General features: G+C 38.1%; 1 protein-coding gene across 1 annotated transcript in view; it reads right to left on the reverse strand.

Moving 5' to 3' along the window:
- LOC140714547 (low-density lipoprotein receptor-related protein 1-like) overlaps positions 1 to 27275 on the reverse strand; it is a 1940354-nt gene that overhangs the window by 647304 nt on the left and 1265775 nt on the right. The window contains exons 23-26 of the mRNA XM_073025830.1: positions 26839 to 27084; positions 26554 to 26751; positions 21459 to 21663; positions 575 to 739 (exon numbers count right to left, since the gene is read on the reverse strand). Of these exons, the coding sequence (XP_072881931.1) occupies positions 575 to 739; positions 21459 to 21663; positions 26554 to 26751; positions 26839 to 27084 (814 nt within the window). The remainder of the gene's footprint in view (positions 1 to 574; positions 740 to 21458; positions 21664 to 26553; positions 26752 to 26838; positions 27085 to 27275) is intronic.

A 27275-nucleotide genomic window follows, 5' to 3' on the forward strand; every position in this document is an offset into this window, starting at 1 on the left:
CCGGAGTTGGAATGTCATGTTACAATGTATAAGACCTTGGTGACACTGCATTTGAAGGATTATGTACAATTCTGCTGAAGAAGTGATTTAGGGGGAGAGGGTGAGGATGTTGTCAGCACTGGAGAGCCTGAGTTGTAAGGAGAGACAAGTGAATCTTTAGATGTTTATAATATTTTGATGGACCTCAGTAAGATGGATGGGCACAGACATTTCTTCCCTCAGGAGTCAAAACTAGAGAGCATAGGTTTAAAGTTTGAGGTAAGAGGGGAAAGATTTAAAAGGGACCTGAGGGGCAAGTTTTTTTCACCCAGAAGGTGGTGGGTATTTGGAATGAGTTAGTAAAGGAGCTAGTAGAGGCAAGTATATTGCAAATCTTAAAAAGCATTTAAACATGAATAGGAAGGCTTTACAGAGATATGTGCCTAACACAGGTAAAGGGACAAGCTCAGGTCAGATCTTTGGTTAGCATAGACGAGTTTGGATAAGGGGCCTGTTTTGTGCTGCCCAAATCTATAACTCCATGGCTGTATATTTCAGAATTAAGTTCAAAATATTTTAAACATCAAAATCATACATAGCATCAATCCAGATGATTCTGTTCTCAAGATAATCCACTGTCAATCCATTAAGCCATCCGCCAGTCCCCAAGGCTTCGTAAATGGCTTTCCTCCCTGCTCCACTCATGGAAGCCGCCTCAATTCGTGGAAAGCTGGAATCCCAGTCAGTCCAAAACAGGATTCTAACAAAAAGAAGGTAAAATTGTTCACAATTCAGTATATGTGCTTTCAATTTTTGTTAATCATATAATTTCTCATTTACTAATGCTCAAGATGACTTAAAATGACTTATTATCTATCTGCAGTGCACTTTCTCTGTAAAACACTTTATTCTGTATTCTGTTACTGTGTTACCTAGTACTACCTCAAAACACTGTTGTAATGAGTCTGTATTAAAAGGTGGCAGGACAGGTTTTTCAAAGTTCAAAGTAAACTTATTATCAAAGTATTTATATGTCACTATGTATTAACCTGGCATTCAAAGTAGAACATTGAAGTACAATAGAATCTATGAAAACTATGCACAAAGACTGACAAACAACCAGCATGCTAGAGAATTAAACACAAAGTACACTGCAGATGCTGTGGTCAAATCAACATGTACAAACAAGCTGGATGGACTCAGCAGGTCGGGCAGCATCCGTTGAACCGAGCTGTCAACGTCTCGGCCCGAAACGTTGACTGTTCGTTTCAACTGATGCTGCCCGACCTGCTGAGTTCATCCAGCTTGTTTGCACATGCTAAAGAAGATTATCTGTACAAATAAAATAAGTAAGTAACACTGACAACATGAGTTGTAGAGTCCTTGAAAGTGACTCCATAGGTTGTGGAATCAGTTCAGTGTGAAGTTATCCACATTAGTTCAGGAGCCTGATGGTTGAAGGTGATAACTGCTTCTGAACCTTGTGGTTCTTCTTGTAAGATAGTGGCATGATTGGACACAGTGGTTTCACTGGATGCAATCAAAGGTGTAAATTTCTGAATGGTGGGGATCCTTGATGATGGATGCTGCCTTCTTGTGGCAGTGTTCCTTTTAGATGTGCTCAAAGTTGGGGAGCGCATTTCCTGGGATAGACTGGGCTGTATCCACCACGTTTTGTAAACTTTTTCCATTCTTAGGCATTGGTGTTTCCATACCAGGCCACGATGAAATCAGTCAAGATACTCTCCACTGTGCATATATAGAAGGATGCCGAAGTTTTAGTTGATGTGCCAAATCTGTGCAAACTTCTGAGAAGATAGAGGTGCTGCTGTGCCCTTTTTGAAATGGTACTTATGTGATTGACCAGAACAGATCCTCTGATATGAGAACCCTGAAGGATTTAAAGTTATGGGCCCTGTCCATCATTGATGCCCTATTGTGGACTGGCTCATTGACCTCTGCTTTCTTCATCCTGTAGTCAATAATCAGCTTTTTCATTTTGCTGACATTGAGTAAGAGGTTGTTGCTGTGGAACCGTTTAACCAGATTTTCAGTCTCTCACCTATAGGCCAATTTGTCACCATCTTTGGTTCAGCCAACAAAAAAGTGGTGTCATCAGCAAACTTAAATATGCATTGGAGCTGTAGTTAGCCTCACAGTCATAAGTATAAAATGAGCAAAGCGTTATACTCGCTCTGCAGTGAGTTTTTCACTGTAACTTGGGACAAGTGATAATAATAAACCAATTTACACTTATATTGAGGCTGACAATAGCACCATTCCAATTGCTATGGTTAAATTAAAGCAGATCAGTCTTAGATGCATGTAGTATCCTTAATTATTCAACAATTTGATTTCCATATTTCAAAATTGTTGCTTTCTAGTTAATGAGGTAAAGTCATATAAATCAAATGTGTTAATTACTGCATGGTATAACTTTCTATGTGTTACACATTGAAATTTTTATCTGAAAACCCATCCCAAGTTGTGAATAGATACTATGTCTGTTACTGATTATCCATACATCAGCACAGGCATCATTGTGCAAGTGAAATGAAGTTAGCTGAGAGTCTCAACAACAGGTGCAGGTGTTAACTAGAGAATTAATGTAAAGGACCCTTTCCAACTTGATCCCCTGGCAGGCACTCCAACAGTGAAGAGTCTGTAAGGATGATTTCATTTTCCTTCAGACAAGTTATTATCATATGTTCACATCTGGTTTCACTGTTTCCATACACCTCATTCATACCATCCTTCTCAGGTTCTATCTTTCACGGCTCCTTTACTTTTGCTCTGGCAATACGCCACCGGTTTTTACTCTGCTCCTTCAGTTTGTTTTTTTTCCTCAACCATCTTTAATCTTCTTCCCTGCCATTCTCACCCATCCTTGCCTAGTCATCTCCCCCTTCCCTGTAATCTGCTTTAAACTTGTCGGATCCACAATTGTCTCCTTTCCAACTTGACACAGCAGCATGTTTCACAGTTTTTATCCCAGTCTTCCTCACAGCTTGCTATTCTCTTTCTCCTCAATAACCCCTCCAACCAGCTGCCCTACACACCATGGCCCCACCTGTCACAGGTCAGCAGAAAGCGAAGAAATAGCCTGTGCGTAAGTCCAAGATTTTACATCTCTCCCTATGCAACATTTTGGGTGCCAAGTACGCACAAAAGATCTTCACTGAACTTCAGCTGTCCAGTAGAGCAGTTAAAAAATATGAAAAATCTCTCAGCTGCAATGCTCTTAACTGACATTTTTCTTTCAGGTAAAAAATAGGGAAGCAATATTCGATATTCCTCTGTATTAATGGTTTATTGCTGGGCTTCCTTGTAGAATTAAGGAATTTCTTTTTTATTTTGCCAGCAATTTTGACAAAAGAAAAACTATATTCTGCAACAAAGGAGGAAAATAAAGAGAGATCATGACAACATTTATGAATTTCAAATTTTATAATTGCTATTTTATATCAGTTATGTGATGAAATAAAATCTGCCTGTTTGGAAAGATCAATTGATTGATTGTTAATAGAGAGGTATATTGCTTCTTATTGCTTTTAGGGATGTTCTACAAGAATTTGTTATTTCACTTATTATTTCCAATATTGTTTTAAAATCACAAAAATGCATTTTTAATAAACTCCTAACACTTTCAAAACAGTATTCTCCAACATTATCCAATCTCACATGTACAGATAGTACTGTGCAGAAGGGGATTTCTCTCAGTGAGGGAGCGAAGAGTAAATGCTTTGCTTCCACACAACTTGTCGCCAGTTGCCAAGCAACAATGGCAGAGCCCTGCAAACCATTTACTTCATTAAACCCTTAGCTAGAGGATAATGCCTGGCACATTGTGGACCAAAACTGAATAATGCATTACTGACAATTTTTAAAAGTGCACTGAAATATTCCCAAATTTATTTTGACAGATCTAGAGAAGTGATCTATATCTGAATGATTGCTTATTGTATTCTGTAGATGATAACCAACTTTGACATTGTCTCATCATCCGATAGAAATCTTCATGGTTTAATTTAGTATTTATCAGGATGCAGAATTATAAGCTTTGTGAGGAGAAGTGGTAACACACACCTGATCAATTAATCAAGGCATGTGCTTAGTTCTGAATAATTAGATGTGCATTAAATCTCAGCTGAATTACTTTGTTATTGTGTTGCAACCAATAAGCAAATGAGCTAGTTTATAATGCTAACATGTTGCTTTTAATGTCTAAAGATCAGAAATACAAAATATAAAACATATGAATTAAGAGGAGAATTAAACCACCTGGCCTTTCAAACCTACTCTTCCATTTAATAAACTCATGGTTCATCTCAGAATCAGAATCAGAATCGGGTATATAATCACTGACATATGTCATGATTTTTTTCTGTATGTGACAGTGGCACAAACCTTAAGTTGCTTATCTACAGTATCCTTTCCCCTTCTTGCTTATAAAATTCTTTGCCCTTCCTTAATCTATTCTGTTTCACCTTCCATCACTCTTTGACGACGATGGTTTCAAAGATGCATAACACTCAGAGAAAAAAAATGTATTATTTCTGCTTTAAGTCAGTGCTCCTTATTCTAAATTGTTACCCCTTAATTCTAAATTCTCCTATGCAAAAACATTTGCTCCACATGCACTATGTTAAGACCCTCACAATCTTATTTCAATCAAACTACTGTTCTGAACCTCAACAGAGACAAGCGAAGCCTTTGCTCCAAGAACAGCTTGCTGATGTCATGTACATACATATAGTCTAGTTCATCCAACATATTTAAAACTTTATTGAAATAGAAAAACCTATCCTACGCAAAGCAGTCAATACTGTCCTGCTTAATGGAAGAAAACCTCCCTACTCTTGTGTACTGGTCTTCTGATTTGGTTCAGCATTCTGGCATCATCAGTATATTTGACTGCATTCCTTATTTTTCTATTCCCCTTGTGACTCAAAAAGACTTCCAGTATTTTCATAGATAGCATGTAGTGGCACCATACATTTTCTTCTCTATTTCAACCTCCAAGTGGACAATACTCTCTTAGCTCTTTGTTTGCCCACTTAACTTAGTTGTATCCTTTTGAAGACTCATTATGTCCACACCACAACTTAACTTCACATACACCTTTGTATAATCAACAATTGCACAATCATATTTTGGAGCCTCTATCCAATTCATTGACATGAATTGTAAAATATTGAAGATCAGTGCTGATCACTGTTACATGCCATTCATTACACTATGGCAACCAGAAAAGATACATTTATGTTTACACTGTTTCCTATTGGCCGCCAATAGTCAATTCAAGATAAAACATTACCTCTTACACTACAATCTTTTATTTTCTGCCGTAATCTTTAGCATAGCCATCTTATCAAATGCTTTATAGAAATCAACCAGTTACCACTAACCCTAGTGTTCACCACTAGAAAGCGTCATTAAATTGGGCAAATGCAAATTTGATTCCAAAACAGTGTTGACTTTTCTTAATTGCATTCATCACTTTCTATAACTTACTCTATTTCTGCAGAGATCTGTTGGAATCCTTTGAAGAAATAATGGGCAGGATAGACAAAGGAGAGCTAGTGGACGTTACTTACTTGGATTTTCAGAAGGCCTCTGACAAGGTGCCACACGTGAAGATGCTTCAGAAGATAAGAGCCCATGGTATTACAAGAAAGATACTGGCATGGACAGAAGATTTGCTGACTGGCAGAAAGCAGTGTAGGAATAAAGGTGGGATGCTTTTCTAGTTGGCTGACAGTGATTAGTAGTGTTCTGCAGGAATCAGTTTCTTTTCATTTTATATGTCAACATTCTGAATGAGAGATCTACTAGCTTAATGGCCAAGATGCGAACAATAAAAATATAGATGGAGGGGCAGGCAGTGTTGAGGAAGTAAGGAGTTTGCAGTAGGACTTGCACAATAGGGAAAATAGGCAGAAAAGTGGCAGATGGAATACAGTGTAATGAAGTGTATGTTGTGCACTTTGGTAGAAGATATAAAGACATAAACTGTTTTCTAAGCAGGGAGCAAATTCACAAATCAGAATTACAACAGAACTTGGGAGCACTAGTGCAGGATTCCCTAAAGGTTAACTTGTAGATTGTGTCAGTAGAAAGGAAGTCCAATGAAATGTTAGTATGCTTTTTGAGAATAACAATAGTAATATTAAAAATAATAACTTTATTTATACAGCACTTTCAGACAAATGATGTAGTTCAAAATGCTTTACAATGGGATAAAAGTAGAAACATGAAAATAAATATGAAACTATAAGATAAAATAATGTTAGTTAAAACCACAGTTAAGAAAATAAGTTTTTGATCTGGCATTTCAAAGTGTCAACTGAATCTTCATCCCTTTAAGTTTTAGGCATTAAATTCCACAGTTTAGGGGCATAGTTAAAAAATGGTGACCTGCCATTAATCTTTTGAGGAAAATAGTTTAAATTTAAGAAACTGGTGGAAGAAGACCTGAGCGTGAGCAGGATTCTGCACCAAAAATGATTCTGTGATATACTCCAGTCTCAGACCATTAAGAGCTTTAAAAGCAAGTAGAAGAAAACTTTAAAATCAATTCTAAAAGATACAGAAGCCAATGCTAAGTAACTAGTATGGGAGTGATGTGTTCCCTCATCCTGGATTTTGTTAGCAGTGGCGTTCTGAATGAGTTGAAATTTGTCAATAGACTCCTTCAGAAGGCCAGTAAAAGTGCATTCCAGTAATCTAATATAGAATAGACGAGATGTGAAGTAGCTTCAGCATCATTACATGACAGAAATGAACACACCTTTGCAATCTTTCTTAAGTGTAGAAATGCTGTTCTGGTCACTTTATTTATGTGTCATTTAAAATTCAAATCTGAATCAAGGATAACACCCAGGCTAGTTAGTTCTGATGTTGCAAGGGGAGCTATGTTCCCAAGTTTATCAAGAAGTTTATCTCTTCTGGCTTTGGCACCAACCGAAGTATTTCAGTTTTATCTTCATTTGCTTTTAGGAAATTATTTATCATCTATTTGTTTATGGCAGGTATACCAGAAGTCAGAGAAGATAGGGTGTTATAAACATCAGGCTCAACCGAGAGATACAATTGTGTGTCATCTGCATAACTGTGGAAATCAAGTTTATGCCCTCTGGTGATGATGAGCATGTATGTATAAGCAGAAGAGTAGGGGACCAAGACAACTTCCCTGAGCAACAGCGAAAGGTACATTGTATCTCTTAGGAAATAGATCTCCAAGACAAACAAAAACATTTCTCTGAGACATAGGAACAAAACTAATTAAGGGCACTACCAGAGAGGCTAATCTAGTTCTCAAGACAATCTAGGAGAATGTTGTGGTCAAGTGTGTCAAAGATATATTATATCTAGAGGCTTTAGAACTGAGACCCTGTTGGCATCAGTTCTGAACCTAAGGTTGCTGACAGTTTTGGTAATGGCTGTCTCTGGTTTGCTCTAAGGCCTGATGAAATTTATCTAGAATATTGTTCTATTTCAGAAAGTTGATGAGTGGGTTGAAAATGACCCAGGAAGGGAAGATTTGATAGAGGCCTATAGTTAGCTAGCACCTCACTATCAAAGTTTGGCAGCTGCAGTTTTGAAGGCATCTGTAAAAAATCCATTTTCCATGGATGTGTTAATAATCTTCATAACAGTTGACTTGACTTGACTTAAAAGCCAGAATGTTATGCTAAGACTTTATGAGCATTGGGCAGACCTCACTTGGAGGATTGTGTGCAGCTTTGTGAACAATGTCAAAGAAAAGATGTGCTGGAATTGGAGAGTGTCCAGAGCAGGTTTGCAAGAAGGATCTTGGGAGTGAGAAGTTTAACATATGGGGAGCATCTGATAGCTCTGGGCCTATACTCACTGAAATTTTGAAGAATGAGGGGGATCTCATTGAAGCGTATGGAATATTGAAAGGTTTAGATAGAGCGGATGTGGAGAAGGTGCTTCCATTAGTGGGAGAATATAGGACCAATTGACACAGCCTCAGAATAGAAGGAAGTCCATTTAGAACAGAGATGAAAATAGATTTCTGGAACCAGAAAATGGTGAATCTGGTGGAATTCATTGCCAAAGACAGCTGTGAAGTCAAGTCAATGGGATTAATTAAAGTGCGTTCTTAATTAGCAAGGGTGCCTGAAGTTACAGGAAGAAGGCAGGAGAATAATAGGAGAAATATATCAGTAAAGATAAAATGGTGAGTAGTATTGATGGGATGAATGACCTAATTCTGCTTCTATGTCTTACAGTCTTATGCTAACAAGATTTGGCTTCGGATATTTTTTGGGGCTGACGTAAAACTGATAAATTAACTTATTTTTGCATGCACTGAGGTACAGTAAATAACCATGTCTTTCATGAGATCATTTCATCATGTCAGTGGATTGAAGTAGCACAAGGGAAAACAATAACACAATGCAGAATAAAGTGTTACCATTAAAGAGAAAAGCAGTGAGATTAGTCAAGACGATGAAAACCAAAACAAGGTATGTCGGATATAACTACAAAACAAGTGCAGCTAGAGGTTCATAGTTATGATGCCATGGGCATCACTGAGTCATGGCTGAAAAAAGATCATTGTTGGGAGCTTAACATCCAAAGATACACATTGCATTGGAAGGACAGGCAGATAGGCAGAAGGGTTGGGGTGGCTCTGTTGGTAAAAAATGAAATCAAATCTTTGGAAAGAGGTGACATAGGACTGGAAGGTGTAGAACCTTTATGGGTAGAGTTAAGAAAATGCAAGAGTAAAAAGACCCTGATGAGAGTTATATAAAGGTCTCTGAACAGTAATGAAGATGTGGGCTACAAATTACGATGGGAGATAGAAAACACATGTCATAAGGGCAATATTACAATAGTCACGGTGGATTTCAATATGCAGGTAGAATGGGAAAATTAGGTTGGTGCTAGATCCCAAAAGGGAGAATTTGCAGAGTGTCTACAAGATGGCTCTTTAGAGCATATTGTGGTTGAGCCCACTAGGTGAAAGGTTTTTTTGGATTGGGTGTTGCGGAATGAACTGGATTTGATTAGGTAAAGGAATCCATAGGAGTGAGAGTCCATAATTTGAAAGACATCGTTCTGCGATTTGAGAGGGAGAAGCTAAAGTCAGATGTATTGGTATGACAGTGAAGTAAAGGAAATTGTAGAGTATGAAAGAAGAGCTGGCCAAAGTTGATTGAAAGATGACACTACCATAGTTGATGGCAGACAGCAATGGCTGGAGTTTCTGGGAGCAAGTCAGAAGGTACAGTGTAGATACATACCAAAGATGAGGAAGTACTCTAAAGGCAGGAAGATGCAACGGTAGCTGACATGGAAAGTTATAAACTACATAAAAGCAAAAAAGAGGGCATATAATAGAGCAAAAATCAGTGGGATTTTAGAGAATTGGGAAGCTTTTAAAAGCCAACAGAAAGCAATTAAAAAGCCACATGGAGGGAAAAGATGAAATATGAAGGTAAAATAACCAAAAATATCAAAGAGGAAGCAAAAAGTTAGTCCTGAGATATAAAGGGTAAAACAGATGCGAGAGTAGATATTAGACCACTGGAAAATGATGCTGGAGAAGCAGTAATGGGGGACAAGGAAATAGAAGATGAAGTAAGTAAGTATTTGGCATAGTCTTCACTGTGGAAGGCACTAGCAGTAATGCAAGAAGTTTGAGTGTGTCAAGGGCAAACATTAGGGTAATTGCTAATATGAGGGAGAAGGTGCTTGGGAAGTTGAAAGGTCTGAAGTTGGATAAGTCACCTGGACCAAATGGAGCTCACCCTAGAGTTCTGAAAGTGGTGACTGGGGAAACTGTGCAGGCATTGCTAATAATCTTTCAAGAATCACTAGATTCTGGCATAGTTCCGGAGGACTAGAAATTTGCAAATGCCTCTCTACTCTTCAAGAAGGGAGGGAAGGAGAGGAAGAAAATTATAGGCAAATTAGCCTGACCTCAAGAAGTTGAGAAGATGTTGGAGTCTATTATAAAGGATGAGATCTCAGATTATTGGGAGGTACATGATAAAATAGGCCATAGTCAACATGGTTTCCTTAAGGGAGAATTCTGCCTGACAAATGTTTTGGAATTCTTTGAGGAAATGACAGGCAGGATAGACAAAGTAGAAACAGTGGATATTTTGTACTTTGATTTTCAGAAGACCTTTTGCATAACAAGTTAAGAGCCCATGGTATTACAGGAAAGATTCCAACATGGATAGAGAATTGGCTGGTTGGCAGGAAGCAAAGAGTGGAAATAAAGGGAGACTTTTCTGGTTGGCTGTTGGTGACTAATGGTGTTCCACTGGGGTCAATGTTGAGACAGCTTCTTGTTATGTTGTATGTAAAAGACTTGGATGATGGAATTGATGGTTTTGTTCCCAAGTTTGCAGATGATACCAAAAAAGGTAGTGAGGCAGGTAATGTTGAGAAAGCAGGGAAGCTGCAGAATATTTAGACCAATTAGGAGAATGGGCAAAGAAGTGGCAGATGAAATACAGTATTGGAAAGTGTATGGCCATGAACTTTGGTAAAAGGAACAAAAACATGGGCTATAATTTAAATGGCAGAAAATTCAAACATCTGATGAACAAAGGGACTTGGGAGTCCTTGTGCAGGATTCTCAAAAGGATAATTTCTAGGTTGAGTCAGTGGTGAGGAGGGTAAATGCAATGCTACCATTCAAATCTAGAGGACTAGAATATAAAAGCAAGGATGTAATGCTGAAGCTTTATGCTGAGGCCTCATGTGGAGTATTATGAGTAGTTTTGGGCCTCTTATCTAAAAAAGGACGTGTTGGCATTGGAGAAGGTTCAGAAAAGGTTCACAAGAATAATTCCAGGAATGAAAGGGTTATGAAGAGCATTTGATGGCTCTGGATCTGTACTCACTGGAACTTAGATGGGGGGGGTGCGGGGGGAATCTCATTTAAACCAATCGAATGTTGAAAGACCTTGATAGACTACATGTGGAGAGGATCATGGGTGAATTTAGGATCAGAGGACACAACCTCTGAATAGAGTAATGTCCATTTAGAACTGAGATAAGTTTTGTTAGAGAGTGGTAAATCTGTAGAATTTGTTGCCACAGGCAGCAGTGGAGGCCAGGTCATTGGTGTATTTCAGGTGGAATTTCATAGCAATGAAAGGAGAAAGGGTAGAGTGATAAAATTGTTCAACCATGGCAAAATACCAGAGCAGACTCAATGGCCTAATTGTGACATATTTACTGCAGTATATGAGGATGGACCGTTACCTTGTCGTGGTGAGGGAGTTTGTATAGCTCAGTGACGCTCTGAGCTATACCATGTAGAGATACTCAATATGGACAGGTCATAGCAGAGAGGTCAGACTAAATATGTCCTCTGGAAAAGGAAATGGCAACTCACTCCAGTAATTTGCCAAGAAAACCTTATGGAAAAGTCCATGAGGTCACAAAGAGTTGGACTCGACTTAGCAACTAAACAACAGCAACATCAGCATCACTGTACCACATTGTCCTTTGATGGTACGTACTCATTCAAAGACATTGGAACACATAAACCACTCCACAGATCTCAGTAGCTATGTCTCAGTGAAGGTAGTCATCAACAATAAAACCTACAGTCTCCTTCAATGCTTCAATATGGCCTATTGTCAATTGGGATAAATAGTACATGGAGACTAAGCTCTCAGTGATCCCACCTTACTTGTATGCTTCCAAACTACTAAAACAGGCATGCCATGCAGTGGAAAGATAGCAGCAATCTTAAAACATAGAACAGTACAGCACAGGAACAGCAACAGAAACAAATAAATTAGTAATCAAATAGCCAATTAAACTTATACCTTCTGCCTACACAATGTCCATATCCTTCTATTTTCCTCATATTCATCTGCCTATCTAAAATCTCTTAAATTTTTCAAATGTACTGTATCAGCCTCTACAACCACTTCAAGCAGCACATTCCAGACACTAACCACTCTGTAAAAAAACTTGCTCCTCACATCTCCTTTGAACTTAACCCCTCTCTCCTTAAATGCATATTGTGCCTGCAAAGCCTTCCAAATTTGCTGGGAAGTTAAGATGATCTAGAGTCATATAGAGATACAACAAGGAATCCTTGTTGTGAAAGTTGATAGGATGGTTTAGAAGGTGTATGGCTTGTTGGCCTTCAGTACTCAGAGTACTGAGTCCAAGAGCTGCAAGGAAATGTTACAGCTCTATAAGACTCTGGTTAAATCACACTTGATTATGTTCAGTTCAAGTCGCCTCAAATATGAAAACAATGGCGAGAGCGCAGATATTTACTAGGATACCGCCTGGAGTAGAGAGCATGTCTTATGGGGAAAGATTGAGAGAACTAGGGCTTTTCTTATTGAAGTGTAGGAGGACGACTAAGTCTGCACCAACCATCCATTTACACTTATTCTAAATCATATTTTTCTTTCTTCTCTCTACATTCTCATCAATATCCCAAATTTTATCACTCACACATGCAGGGCATCTTAAAGTGGTCAACTATCTAACAAATCTGCGCATCTTTAGGATATTGGAGGAAACCATGACACCTAGATGAAACCCTCCCAAGAGAGAACATGCAAATTCCAAACAGATACCACTGGAGGTCTGATCCCATGTTTCTGTCACTGTGGAATAGATAATCTGTGATGGATATTCACCTGTTTTTCTTTTGCTAAGCTTGCTTTCTAAATAGCAGCTGTCACATGTAAGATCAAAAGCAGATGTAAGTAAGCTTCCAACTAACAGTGTGCTTAGTTTCTAATCATAAAATGGACTTCAGTCTTCAGTTTGTAAAATGTAAGTGGAAAGCATTGATCAGTTTCAAGCTAAAACATAGCTTTACAAAGAAGTTTTGTATATCAGAGATGCTCTTTCTTTGAGAAGTAAGATGCTAATCACTGCATCTGCTTTATAATTGCTCAGGAGTAGAGTATAAAACAAATACTTGTTTTAAACAGATAAGGTGACTCTTAAATTGCTTAGTTCAAGGAAGCTTGTAGAACAGATGGATTAAAATAATTCATCATCGCAATAACTGATGCATTATAGTTGAGAGATCTGTGCTTAGGGATGTTAGCTTCACAGCATTAATGGTAGCTAGCTAAGATTAATGTTTACAAAAAGTGCTTTTAGATCGTTTGTGATAAAAGGATATCGGAGCAAATGTCATGTGCTTGTGAAGTCACCCCAGTGGGAGAAAAATGGTATAAATGTAGAAAGCAGTTCAGGCTTATTATAAATGGGGTAAAACATCAAGAAGAAGCCATGAAAGAAACAATGGGTGACCTTGAATACATTCCTTCAACTTTGATTTCTGCGACAGACAACTTGTTTGTTCGCAACTTAAGAAAATGTCTTTATAGTTTATAGGAATTGAAGTGAGTTTTAGAAATCCTTCATCCCTTGTGCTTAATGTTTTATGCTTAAGAAATACTTTAGGTCTAGGAAGTGCTTTGTATTGTGCTTAATGGTTTATGTTTAAGAAATGGTTTGTAATTTGGAAAACTTTTATAATGTACCAAAATTGAAGATAATGATTCAGTGATTCAAGATATGATAGAAATCCTCTGTGAGTTGTAAAGTTCCTTTATGATTGTGCAGATTTAACCACATATAACTAAAGATAAATGAACTGTCTTTTAAACTACTTTGTTAGTTGGAAGTATCTTCTCTTTGGTAGGAGAAAGGACCCACCACTCTAATTGTGAGTATTGGCAACTAAACTTGGCATGGAGAATAATTAGTTTTTGACGATGAGTAGTTATTGTATTATCTCCTTTAGTGAGAGTACTTGTGGCTATTTTTATCAGATAGGGTTTAAGGTCTGCACTTGAATTTAGAACTTTGTAGTGAGCAAACCCAATATTATCATAACTCTACAAGCTGTGCCATTGTTTCACCTAAGCCAACATGAATTAGGAGCGCATAGAAGTCCTGTGTCAGTGGAAGATGGGGTGAATGTACCATCTACAAAACTGCCCTCCCACTCTCCCTTACAGGCTCCTGCCTGAATTCCAGACTCATCAGTTACCTCAGAATCTACAAAATCAGAGAACCAACTAGCAATACAATCCCAAGGGACTGTCTAAAAAGATTAATTAAACTTTTATTCTATTAACAGAAGTAGAAATAAGTTATCTAATTCTATAACAACCTTTATCAATCAATGGGCTCAAGGCTGATCAATTACTTTGCCACTGCTTTTCTGTAATAATCTCGATTTGCTGATTATGTTGACTTCAAGCTAATGAACTGGTTAAAATGTTTCCAATTCCCTATGATATGAAAATATATTTATATTCACATCACATCAGCTATTATTTCAAATTTATCAGGACAGAGACAGAGGTGACAGATGGAAGCATAAAAAAAAAGAAGATGGAGTGTGTGTGGAAGAGGAGGGGAAGGGTAGAGGCAGTGACTAATAGGCAGTAGGTGGAACCAGATAAGGGAGGGACAATGGCCAGATGAAAACAGGAGAGGAATGAGATAGGAAAGATGAACCAGGGGATCACATACACATCAAACACATGTAGATTGGGTTGTGTGTGCTGGGCAAATACAACAATGTAGAGGAGGGTGATGAGTCCTGGTAATGAGAAAGAAGAATAGAAATGGTAAACAAAGGGAGAGAGATTGGTGGAAGTCCCAAACACTGAACTTTTCCAACTTCAGATAAGCCCTCAGCTTCCTTTGTTCCAGAGAGATAAGATCCAGTTTCTCCAACCTCTTCATAAGACCATATGACCAAAAGACATAGAAGTAAAATTAGACATTTCGGCCCGTGGAGTCCACTGTGCAAGTTGACCATTTCCTCTCAACTCCATTCTCCTGTCTTTTCCCTGTAACCTTTTACCAAACAAAAATCAACCAACCTCCATTTTAAATATGTCCAGCGACTTGGCCACTGCAGCTGTCTGTAGCAATGAACTACACAGACTCACAACCTTCTGAGTAAAGAAATTCCTCCTTATCACTGCTCTAAAGGGATGTCCTTTCTATTCTAAGTCTGCACCCTTTGGTCCTAGACTCTTCCACTATTGGAAACATCCTCTGCTTATGAATCAAGCTTCCCAATCCAAACCTAAGGTCAGGACCCGTGGTGAGGGACGGGCCATTTCAGCTTGCTGCTCCATGACATCTACTTGACTCACTGCTGAACTGTGTGTCTGTGGATGGACTCTCTTTGTGGACTTCAGTTCTGAATGCTCTTTACTTAATTTTATTGTTTACATGATTTTTTTTGGGTGTTTGGTGGTCTTCTTTTATTTTACTGGGTACTTTTGGGTTTCTTTGCTTTGTAGCAGCCTGCAAGAAGACAAATTGAACTCAAGTTGTATCAAGTTGTATCATGTATGTACTTTGAATGTTGTATCCTGTCTAGCTTAATCACATACTTATTACCAGAAAATCTGCAGATGTTTGAAATCCAAAGCAATGCACATGGACTTTTCATACTCTGAAACCATTTAGGATATCTCAAACACCAAATCATAATTGTTTTCTTCTTACATATTTTTAAACATATGACTTGGAGTTGAAGAAATATGGCATGGTTGCTTTTCAATTCTTATAAAAAACATAAAAATATACAATTTCTACTTCCTTCTACTTTTCATCTTCAATGATTATAGTTATTATCTATCAGATTATTTAAGTAGTTTTATTACTATTAGTCTAAAACAAGTCATTCAAAAATTCAAAAGCAATTTAAGTAAGCAGATTATTTTATTCATATACTTTTTATTTCTCTATGGACTTTTTAAAGTAATTTTTAAAACATTTATTTTTTCCTTTTTATTCATTTCCTACTAAAAGCAATAACTTACAAATATCCATCTTCTTTATTTTGCTCCGTGTGTGAGAGATAATTTAATGTCTTAAGCAAGTTATCAACTCAAACACTTCTACAATTTATTCATGCTTAAAGAAAGTATTTCTCTGTGGAAAGGTTATCATTCAATGTGTACACAAAGTAAGCAGCAACGAGAGTAGAAGCTGTTAGAATTTCAATGCATTATTACATAGATTCCTTGAAAAGATTTTCCTAAGGGAAGATCTCCCTGTAACATTCAGAAGATGAAGAATGAAAATTGGTAATGCAAGGGTCATGAAGCTCTGTCTCCAGTGAGTTAAGCACTCAATGAAAAATCTATTAGCAAAAACATTTTTTAATTTAGTTGATCTTTACTAACCAATTATATTTCAGGGAAAAACAACATTATCTCATATTTTAATCTTGCACTTTATTCTAGATGAAACTGTATATATAGCAAAGCTTAATGATAAGTGGACAAATCTTGTTAGAATTACAGAGAATGTTTTCTAAATTATTCAGAAGTTTTTCTTTAGCCTGACATTTTATGTTGTCACACGAGTTCATGTGAGTAAATCTGCTGTTTATTGAAATAGGTACCGAATACTCAAGTTATGGATTTAGAGGAAGATTTAATTATTTTCAAGCATTCCAATGTTTACAAGGTGGCACTACTGGATGATTGCATGATAGATTGAGAGTTTTATTTTGGACATGATGCTGCCAGAAAGGGGGAAAAAAGAAAAAAAAATGTCTATATCAGTGAATAACATCTTGCTACAGAGCAAAGTAAATTTGATGTGAAAAATAGCTGTTTGACCACAGCACTAATAAGAATAATCCACTTTTCAAAAATATGAAAAAAAATGTTTTTGTTACTGTCTTTATGTTTGCTGTAAAAGAAAGTATAGAAATCAGAAACAAAAGTAAGGGTGAACAATTCAGTTCTTCAAGCCTCCTTCATCAATCAATAAGGTGTTGGCTGATTATCCATTTCAATGCTATATTTTCCCCTCATGAGGCCACCCACATAAAGCTTTGTTGTATTTCAAACTCTTATCTCCTCCTTTATCATATTCAGCTATTGGAATCTGCTATCACTGTAGAAGCAAATGTCATGGATTCACATCCCTTGAAATGAAAAAAAAATCATCTCCTCATCTCAGTGCTTGCTCCACCATCAATTGCTCCTTTTGGGTGTTATCATTTTCCATACAGAAGTCCCAGTCCACCATCTGGATAGAGTCACCTGGAAACTTTAGCTAGTGCTTTGGAAACAACTGTGCCGCATTTAGTAGATCTAACCCGTAAGACTTTTACAAGCTTCAATAAAATCCCTTCCCATCTCTACTCATGTAGCTGCCCTGGAATCTGAGAAATCAGCCTGTGGATGCAGATTTCAGCTGTAGTAGTTATAAATAGAAATTCTTGAAGAGCTGCATACAAAAAGTCATCACTCTCTGGTGCCTTTATTCTAGGCACAACTCTCCCCACCATCAGGGACAGCAGCAACAGCTGGTGTCTCAAGACAGAGACATCTACCATCCAGAACCCTCACCATCTGGTACATACCCTCTTCTCATTTCTACCACTGGGGAGAAGGTACAGGAGCCTGAAGGCCCACAATCAATATTTTATGAACAGCTTCCTCCCAGCTGCTCTCAAATTTCTGAGGGGTCCATGAATCTATGAACACGATCTCATTGTTCCTCTTTTGCACTATGTGTTGATTGTAACACGTAATTATTTTGTTTTGTGCTGTACTGATGCCAAAAGATCATAAGAAAGGAGTCTTATGAACTTTTTTTTTGCCGCGGAGCATTGCCATTAACTAAGGAGTCTATTGTCCGCAGACTGGGAACCCCTGCCAAAAAATTTGAAACAGTATTAAGCCATTCAGCCCATTGAGTCTGTTCCACCATTCCAGTATGGCTGATTTATTATCAACCCAATTCCCCTGCCTTCTCTCTATAATCTTTGACATCCTGACTGATCAAGAACCTGTTAACCTCTGCCTTAAATACACTCAATTACTTGGTCTCCACAGAAGGCTGTGCAATTGAATTCTGCAGATTCAACACCATCTGGCAAAAGAAATTCCTCCTCATCTCAGTTCTAAATGGACATCTTTCTATTCTGAGGCTTTGTCCACTCGTCCTAGATTCGTCCACTAATGGAAGCACTCTCTCCACATCCACTCTGTCTAAGCTTTTCAATATTCCATATATTTCAATGAGATTCCCCCCTTATTCCACTAAACTCTAGCAAGTATAGACACAGAGCCATCCAATGCCTCTCACATATTTACCTTTCCATTCCCAGAGTCATTCTTGTGAACCTCCTCTGGACCCTCTCCAAAGCCAGTGCATCTCTTCTTAGATAAGGGGCCCAAAGGTGCTCATACCAGTTCAAGTGCAGTTAGACCAATGTTTTATAAAACACAGTATTACTGTATATCTTTGCTCTTATATTGTAATTCTCTCGAAATGAATGCTATCATTGCATTTGCCATCCTAAACAATCACTCAACCTGCAAGTTAACTTTTAAGGAATCCTGCACAAGGATTACCAAGTCTATTTGCACTACTAATTTTTGTATTGTCTTTCTATTCAGAAAATAGTCTATACCTTTATTCCTTCTATCAAAGTGTATGACCATACATTTCCTTACATTATCTTCCATCTGCCATTTTTTTTGCCCATTCTCCAAATCTATCTAAGTCCTTTTGCAGATTTCCTGGTTCAGTAACACCATCTGCCTCTCCAACTATCTTGATATCATCTGCAAACTTAGCCACAAAGTCATCAATTCTGTCATCCAAATCATTGACACATAGTGTGAAAAGAATTGATCCCAACACTGACTCCTATAGTACACGACTAGTCACTGGCAGCCAATTAGAAAAAATCTGCTTCATTTACCTCTTTGCCTCCTACCAGTCAGCTAGTCTTTTATCCATGCTAGGATCTTTTCTGTAATACCATGGGATATTATTTTGTTAAGCATCCTCATATGCGGCACCCTGTCAAAGGCCTTCTGAAAATCCAAATTAACACCATCCACAGATTCTCCTTTGTCTATCTTGCCTGTTATTTCCTTAAAAAATTCCAATGATTTGTCAGGGAAGATTTCCCCTTAAAGACCTTGGCCTATTTTGTCATGTGCTTTGAAGTTCCCAGAAACCTCATCATTAATAATGGACCAACATCCTCCCTACAATTGAGGTCGGGCTAACTGGTCTGTAATTTCCTTTCTTCTGCCTCCCTTCCTTCTAAAAGACCGGAGTGACATTTGAAATTTTCCAGTCCTCTCGAAACTTTCCAGAGTCTCGTAATTCTTGAAAGATCACTACTAATGCCTTCATAATCTCATAATCTATCTCTTTCTGAACCCCGGTGTGTGGTCCATTTGTTCCAGCTGACTTATCTGCCTTCAAAACTTCCAGTTTCCTAAACACCTTTTCCTTAATAATAGCAACTACACTCACTTCTTCCAGACACACTCGAACTTCTGGCATACTTCTAATGTCTTCCACAGTGATGACTATGCAAAATACTTATCATGTTCATCCTCCACTTCTTTGTTCCCTATTTTTACTTCTCCAGCATCATTTCCCAGTGGTCCAATATCCACTCTTGTCTCTCTTTTACTCTTCATATATTTGAAAAATCTTTTGGTATCCTCTTTGATATTATTAGCTAGCTTTCCTTCATATTTCATCTTTTCTCTTTATGACTTTTTTAGTTATCTTCTGTTGGTTTTTAAAAATTCACCAATACTCTAATTTCCCATTAATTTTTGCCATATTATATGACTTATATTTTCCCTTATGCTGTCTTTGACTTTCCATGTTAGCCATAGTAGCCTCATCCTCCTTTAGAATACTTCTTCATCTTTGGGATGCACTCTATTCTGTGTCATCTGAAATGCCCACAGAAACTTCAACCATTTCTTTTCTATCATCATCCCTGCTAGTGTCCCCTTTCAATCAACTTTAGCCAGCCCTTTTCTCATACCTCTGTAATCCCCTTTGCTCTACTTTAATGCTTATATATCAGACTTTATCTTCTTCCTCTCAAACTGCAGGGTGGACGCTATCATATAATAATCACTGTTTCCTAAGGATACCTTTATCTCAAACTCCCTCATCAAATCTGGTTCATTACATGACACCTAATCCAGAATAGCCTTTCCCCTTGTGGGTTTAACCACAAGTTGTTCTAAAATGCTCATTGGCACTCTACAAAACCTCTCTCTTAGGATCCTGCACCAACCTGATTTTCCTAGTCTAACTGCATATTGAAATCCACCATGACTATTGTAACATTGCCCTTGTAACATGCATGGTCTGTCTCCCATTATAACTTGTAGCTCACATCCTGGCTGCTGTATGGATGTCTGTGTATAACTCTCATCAGGGATTTTTACTCTTGTAATTTCTTAAATTTACTCACAAGGATTCTACATCTTCTGTTGCTATGTCACCTCTTTCTAAGGATGTGATTTCATTTTTAACCAACAGAGCATTTCCACCTCCTTCGCATACCTCACTGTCCTATTGATAAAAATGTATCCTTGGATGTTAACCTCCCATGATCTTCTCTCAGCCACAACTCAGTGATGTCCACATCATATCTACTAATCTCTAACAGTGCTACAAGATCATCTACTTTATTCTGCATACTACATGCAATCAGATATAACACATTTAGTCCTGTACTCATCACCCTTTTTGATTTTGCCCCACTGTTGCACTTCAACTCATCCCATTGACTGCAATTTTGCCATATTATCTGTCTGTCCTTCCTCACACACAGTCTCTCTACATATTGCATCTACTTGTATACCAACTGCCCGATCATCAGCCCTATCACTTTATTTCCCATCCATCTTGCCAAATTAACAATAAAATTTATGATGTATGTCAGTGATAATAGACCTGATTCTGATTTTGATCAGTCTGGTGAACATTTGTTGCACTCAGTTTATGACAAGTATATCATCTCTTAAGTAAGGACACCAAAAGTACACATATCATTCCAGGTATAGCCTCACCAAAGCCCTGTTTAATTGTAAGGCATCCTTATCCTATGGAACAGCAACTACATTGCTATCCCACTTGCAATGGAGTAACATACCATTTCTCTTCTTAATTGCTAGTTGCACCTACATATTTTTTGCAATAAAATCATGCACAAGGATATATAAGGTATGTTGTATTTTAACAGTTTCCAATGTAAACTCATTTAAATAGTGCCTTTATACATGTCATGCCAAAGTGGATCACTTTTGCACACATCAGTTATGTAAACACAGCAGACATCACATTTTAATATACCAAAAGGCACATACACACTATATATAGTACATATATTTATATAGAAAAGGAATCTATATAGAATTTGTTCATTTCATATTTATAAAGAAGCCATATACAGTTGCTTTAAGGCTAAAGTAAATAAAGGAAAATGCCAAACATATCAAATAACACTGGTCGCACAGATATCTAACTCGCTTTTTTAATTTCTATTATAATTTCTTTTTACTAGTCAAGTTGTTTCAACTCAAATAATTGAACCAAGTTTGATTTCAGGTTACAGATACTCAATATATGACACCCTACAACTAGCTTTGGTAAAATGAAGTTTGTAAACTAACCCGTATCGAGGATCCAAAGCTATGGCCCGCGGATACACCATGTCGCCTGCAATTAGGGTCGTTCTCATGGTCCCATCTAGTTTTGCTACTTCAATCTGTTCCATTTTGCTGTCTATCCAGTAGATGTTTCCGGCAATCCAGTCCACAGCCAACCCTTCAGGAGTGTCTAGACCATGCTGCACAATAACTTCAACACTGCTTACAGCTAAAAAAAGGCATTCAATAAACAACAAAGTTAGATTAATGCAGTGACTTCTCCCTTATTCACTAATAGCAACAATTATTTTAATCTTCTTACTCTGCAGTCCAATCTAGAAAAAGAAATACAGGCCTAGAAACTAAATCAAAAGTACGTTATGTAAAATATTCCTGTGAGAAACAGCATGTTGTGGGTGTTGCTTAAAAGTACATGATGCAGTTTTACTCAGGATTAATGTTTAATGCTCTATTTATCAGCTAGATCGATACTTTCAACTGTTGGCTATCTTTTGAATGATTATCTGACAAACCCACATTGAGTTGAAATATAAATTGCTGTCAAAAGACTGATTCTTTGTTTTATTTTTGCTCTTAGAAGACGTGAAGCAATCTTTCCTGCAGCTATTTCTCTCGGCCTAGAATGCTGATGAAATAAAGAAGCAAAAATAGTCAAAGTTGAATTTATTGTCATATGGACAACCACAGATATGCAGCATCTAGAAGAACAAAACATAGAAACGTTTGTAAATTATACACAATTTTTACAAAACAAAACACAATTAGGGCGAACGATTTGAAGTCTATTTTAGGGTAAAGTGGTCAACTGGCCATTGTCTTTTTCAAACTGATTAGATTAGAGTTCTGATGGTTGGTTTAAGAACTGGATGGTTGAAGGGAAGCAGCTGTTCTTGAATCTGGTGATGTAAGACTTCAGGCTTCTGTACCTCTTGGCCAAAGTTAGCTGTAAAAAGATGGCATGTCTGGGACCTATGATGATAGAGGTTGCCTTCATGAGGCAGTGCCTCGTTCAGATATTACCAATGATGGGGAGAGATTTTCCAGTAATGAATTGAGCAGCTTCATATATTCCTGCTGATTCAAACTGCTGTACCAGACAATGGTGTAATCAGCCAGAATATTTTCAACGATTCATCTGTAGAAGTTTTTTTTTAAAGAGTGCTTGATAAAAAGCTGAATCTTCTAAACTTCCAAAGAAAGTAAAGATGATGTGGCACATTCCTGAAGATTGTATCTACGTGCTAGGCCTAGAACATCTGATGTGTTAACACTCAGGAAGTTAAAGCTGCTCTCTGCCTCCACTTCCAAGCTCCTGTTGTAGAACAATACATGTTCATCCTCTTTCTGAAGTCAACAATCAGCTCTTTAGCTTTGCTGGCACTGAGCTAGAGGTTGTTTTTACAGCACCTCTCAACCAAGTGACTTATCTCACCCTGGTAAGCGAACTCATCACCACCTGCGATGTGACCAAGAGCAGCAACATTATCATTGAGTTTGAAGGTGGCAAGGGAGTTGTGCTTAGCTACTCATTCATGTGTACATAAAGAGTAGTTCTTGGAACTAAGCATGCAACTTTGAGATGTACCTGTATTGATGATCAGCAAGGAGGAGATGTTACTTTTCCTCACTGAGTGAGCTTTGCTGTTGAGGAGGTGAAGTATCCAGTTGCAAAGGGAGGCACAGAGGTCCAGGTCTTGAATGATGAGCTTGCATGTGATGATTATGTTGAGTGCTGAGTGCAATCAAACAGCAGCAGCCTAACGTTGAGTTCCTGTAGTGCAGATGGCTCAGAGCAGAGTGAAGAGCCAGAGAAATGCACCTGTTGTTGTGGTGGTACGCAGATCCCAGTCACCTCTGAGGAAGGAGTTGATTTGAACCATAACCAACTTCTCAAAGCATTTCATTACTTTAGTATAAGTGCCAGTGGATGGCAGTCATAGACCCACTTCGTGGGCACAGGTAAAATAGCTACATTTTTGACATCAGTGGGAACATTAGACTGCAGGAGAGAGAAGCTGAATATTTCCAATAATGCTCCAGTCAGTTGGTACTTTTTGGAACTACATAATAGAACATAAATGTAGTTCTGTCTTACAATAAGGTACAGAATATAACATTATGAACTCATGGGACTGTTCTTAATGGTTAATGTAATGATATTACAGCACTAATGACCCAGATTCAATTGCACCACTGTCTACAAGGGGCTTGTCTGTTATCCTCACGACCCCATGGATTTCCTCTGTGTGCTCCGGTTTCTCCCACATTCCAAAGATGTATGTGTTAATTGGTCACATGAGTGTAATTTGACAATGTGGGCTCATTGGTATGGAAAGGCCTGTTACTGTGCTACATCTCGAATAAATAAATTAAATTCTAAGTTAAATTTGTTATCAGAGTACATAGATGTCACCACATACAACCCTGATAGTCTTTTTTCTGCAGGCATACTCAGCAAACCTATAAAACAGTAACTGCAAACCTCAGGAACTGTAAACTTCAAACAAACGGTGAAAATACAGATATAAGTGAACAGCAATAAATAACGAGCATGAAGTAACAAGATAACAGAGTCCTTAAATGAGTGCTGCTAACCCCGTTTGTTCAAGAGCTTGATGGTTGGGGATTAGTAATTGTTCTTGAACCTGGAGAAACCAGTCCTGAGACACTTGTACCTTCTACCTGATGGCTGCAGTGAAAAGAGAGCATGACCTGGGTGGTGAGGATTGTTGCTGATGAATGCTGCTTTTCTATGGCAGTGCTTCATGTAGATGTGCTCAATGGTTGGGAGGATTTTACCCATGATGCACAGGGCTGAATCTACTATCTTTTGTAGGATTTTCCTCTCAAAGGCATTGGTGCTCCCATACCAGGCCGTAATGCAGCCAATCAGCACACTTTCCACCTCACATCTAGAGAAGTCTGTCGATGACATACCGAACCTCCGCAGACTCCTGAGGAACTAGAGGTGCTGTTGGGCTTTCTTCACAATATGATGGGTCCAGGACAGGTCATCTGAGATAGTGACACCCAGGAAGTTAAAGTCACTGACCCTCTCCACCTCTGATCCTCCAATGATTACTGGCTCATGGACCACTCACTTCCCTCTCTTTAATCTTCAATCTGTTCCTTGGTCTTTTGGGCATTGAGTGATATGAATGGGCATTGTTGTTATTACACACCTCAGCCAAGTTTTCAATCTCCTGTATACTGACTCATCACCACTTTTGATACAGCCCACAACAGTGGTGTCATCTGAAAACTTGCACTTAGCCACACTGTCATATGTATAAAGTGAGTAGAGCAGGGGGCCAAACACACATCCCTGCGTTATTCCTGTGCTGATGGAGATTGTGGAGGAGATGTTTTGCCAATCTGAATTGACTGGGGTCTACAAGGGAGGTGAATAAAATAAAATGGCCTGTTATCAGTTTCAACCTCTCTTATCATTAAAAAGGAAGTGGCATGACAGAAATTGAAACACAATTATTCTTGAACTGTAACTTATGTTTGAGTGAAACAAAAACTCACGGTATGTGTTTAAAATGTTATTACAGAGAAACAAAAAAATCAGTATCGTTTGAACAGAATGTCCAGTCTCCGTAATGTTCATGTTTTTCAGACAGCACAGCTCAACATTTTTACTTATATTTTGCATCGGCATCTTATATAAAATAAATAAATCATGAAAGCTAGAAAAAAAGCTATGAAACTAACCAAATGTTTTTCATTGAATCTTAACTCCATCGTCATCATCCATCATTATGTGCCATGCCATATGATGTAGGAAATCATGGTCTCTCCATGACCATGATTGTTCATGGCAAATTGTTCTACAGGAGGGTGTCAGTGGTTGCATAACTAGGACTTGTGATCTGCACCAGATGCTCATATGACCATCCGTCACCTGCTTCCATGGTTGCATGTGACTCTGATCGGGGAAGGGGGTTTATGTAGGTACTATACCTTGCCCAAGGGTGACCTACAGGTTAGCAGAGAAGAGTGCCTTACACGTCCTTTGGTTGAGATGTAAGAAACATGGTGGAGATATGTCTCTTAATTCCATACACATTAGTAAAACCCTCTCTTCATTCGGCTTTAAGCTGTAAACCCATTTCTTCTCCTCATTGATGTCCACTCTGGCTTTCTTTCTTATGGCTTCCTAGACCTTAACCACAAGAGATTCTGTAGATGCTGGAAATTCAGAGTAACACAGGGAGGAACTCAGCAGGTAGCATCTATGGAAAGGGATAAAGTGTTGATGTTGCCGTGGGGTGCCATGGTAGTGTAACAGTTAGTGCGATGCTATTACAGGTCAGAGTAAGGAATTCTATTCCTGCATTTTCTGTAAGCAAGTTTGTATATTCCTTCCCACGTGTGCATGGGTCTTTTCCAGCTTCTTCATTTTCCTCCCACAGTCCAAAGACACACCGGTTAGTAGGCTAATTGGTCATTGTAAATTGTCCCGTGACTAGGCTAGAGTTAAATCGATGGGTTGCAGGGTAGGGTGGCTCAAGGGGCCAGAAGGCATTTTCCATGCTGTCTCTCTACACAAGTAAGAAAGTAAAATTTCTACAGAAGGGTATCGGCCCAAAATGTCGACTCTGTATTCCTCTCATTGGATGCTGTCTGAGCTGCCAAGTCCCTCCATAATTTTGTGTGTGTCACTGTAATCCTTGACACAAGTTTTCTGATTTATATGTCTGTAAACAGTTGTTGGACACATATCTAATCACCTTTGGGAATCCACCTCTCTTGCTCTCTAGAAATAAAGTTCAGAAAATGTCTGATCTTGTTTTGTAAGTGTTAAGAACAGTGGATTTTGGAATGTTTCTGTTTATACATAAGCATGATAATGATGCTACATTTTTATTTTGAACTCAAAGGACAGAAATTTGCTGCTCTGAATTTTTTACATGATCTTAAACTGAAAGGTGTTCTATATCATCACCACTCAATTATAAGAAAACTCTTCACCTTATTTATTATTTGGTTTTACATGTTGTGCCCAAAGGAAATCAAAAAAGTTAGTTTATGTTATGTTTCAGTTTTAAAGGAATGTTGTTCATATAAAAAGCAGTTCAATAAAATTTTATACCTCCAACTTCAGAAAGTTTTCCCTTGTAAATTTTATCCTCCACAACATCGGTCCAATAGAGAGAACTCTGATTGAAATGGAAGTCAATTGCTATCGTATTTCTCAAGCCAGGGACCAGTAAGTTATAGTCCTGCTTGTGAAGGTCCAATCTTCGAATCTCATGGCGGATAGAAAAAATTATGTATGGCTCAAAAGGATCTATTGAAGAAAGCATATAGCTGAGATTATGATGTAGCTTCAAATAAATGTTAATATATGCAAATATATTAAGTTGCAATGACCTACCTAAACTAATGCAACTAGAACCATCAGGGGCTAGCAACCATCCCTCATAACATGAGCACTTAATTGTCTTCTTGTGTTGCTCACACACTTGGCTGCACTTGAGATGTTTTTTGCAATAATCAAGAACAATGCAGGTTTTCTTGTCGGAGCTCAGATGCATTCCAGTAGGGCAGGAGCACATGATTCCTTCTCCAGTCACATAGATACAGTGGTGACTGCATCCTCCATTATTCAGAGAGCACTCATCTGTGAATGAAAGCATTCAAATGATTTAACACCAACAATTATTTGGGATTTCATCAAATACCATTTAGAGTTGACATTGTTTCTTACAATCATAGAGGAAGGTCACAGAATGAGCTGAAATCTCAGAGAGACAAGTCATATTGTTTTTTTTTGTGCTACAGTTTAGTCACATGGGATTACATTTACTATTT

The sequence above is a fragment of the Hemitrygon akajei genome, chromosome 2, assembly GCF_048418815.1.
Source record: "Hemitrygon akajei chromosome 2, sHemAka1.3, whole genome shotgun sequence".
Taxonomy (NCBI): domain Eukaryota; kingdom Metazoa; phylum Chordata; class Chondrichthyes; order Myliobatiformes; family Dasyatidae; genus Hemitrygon; species Hemitrygon akajei.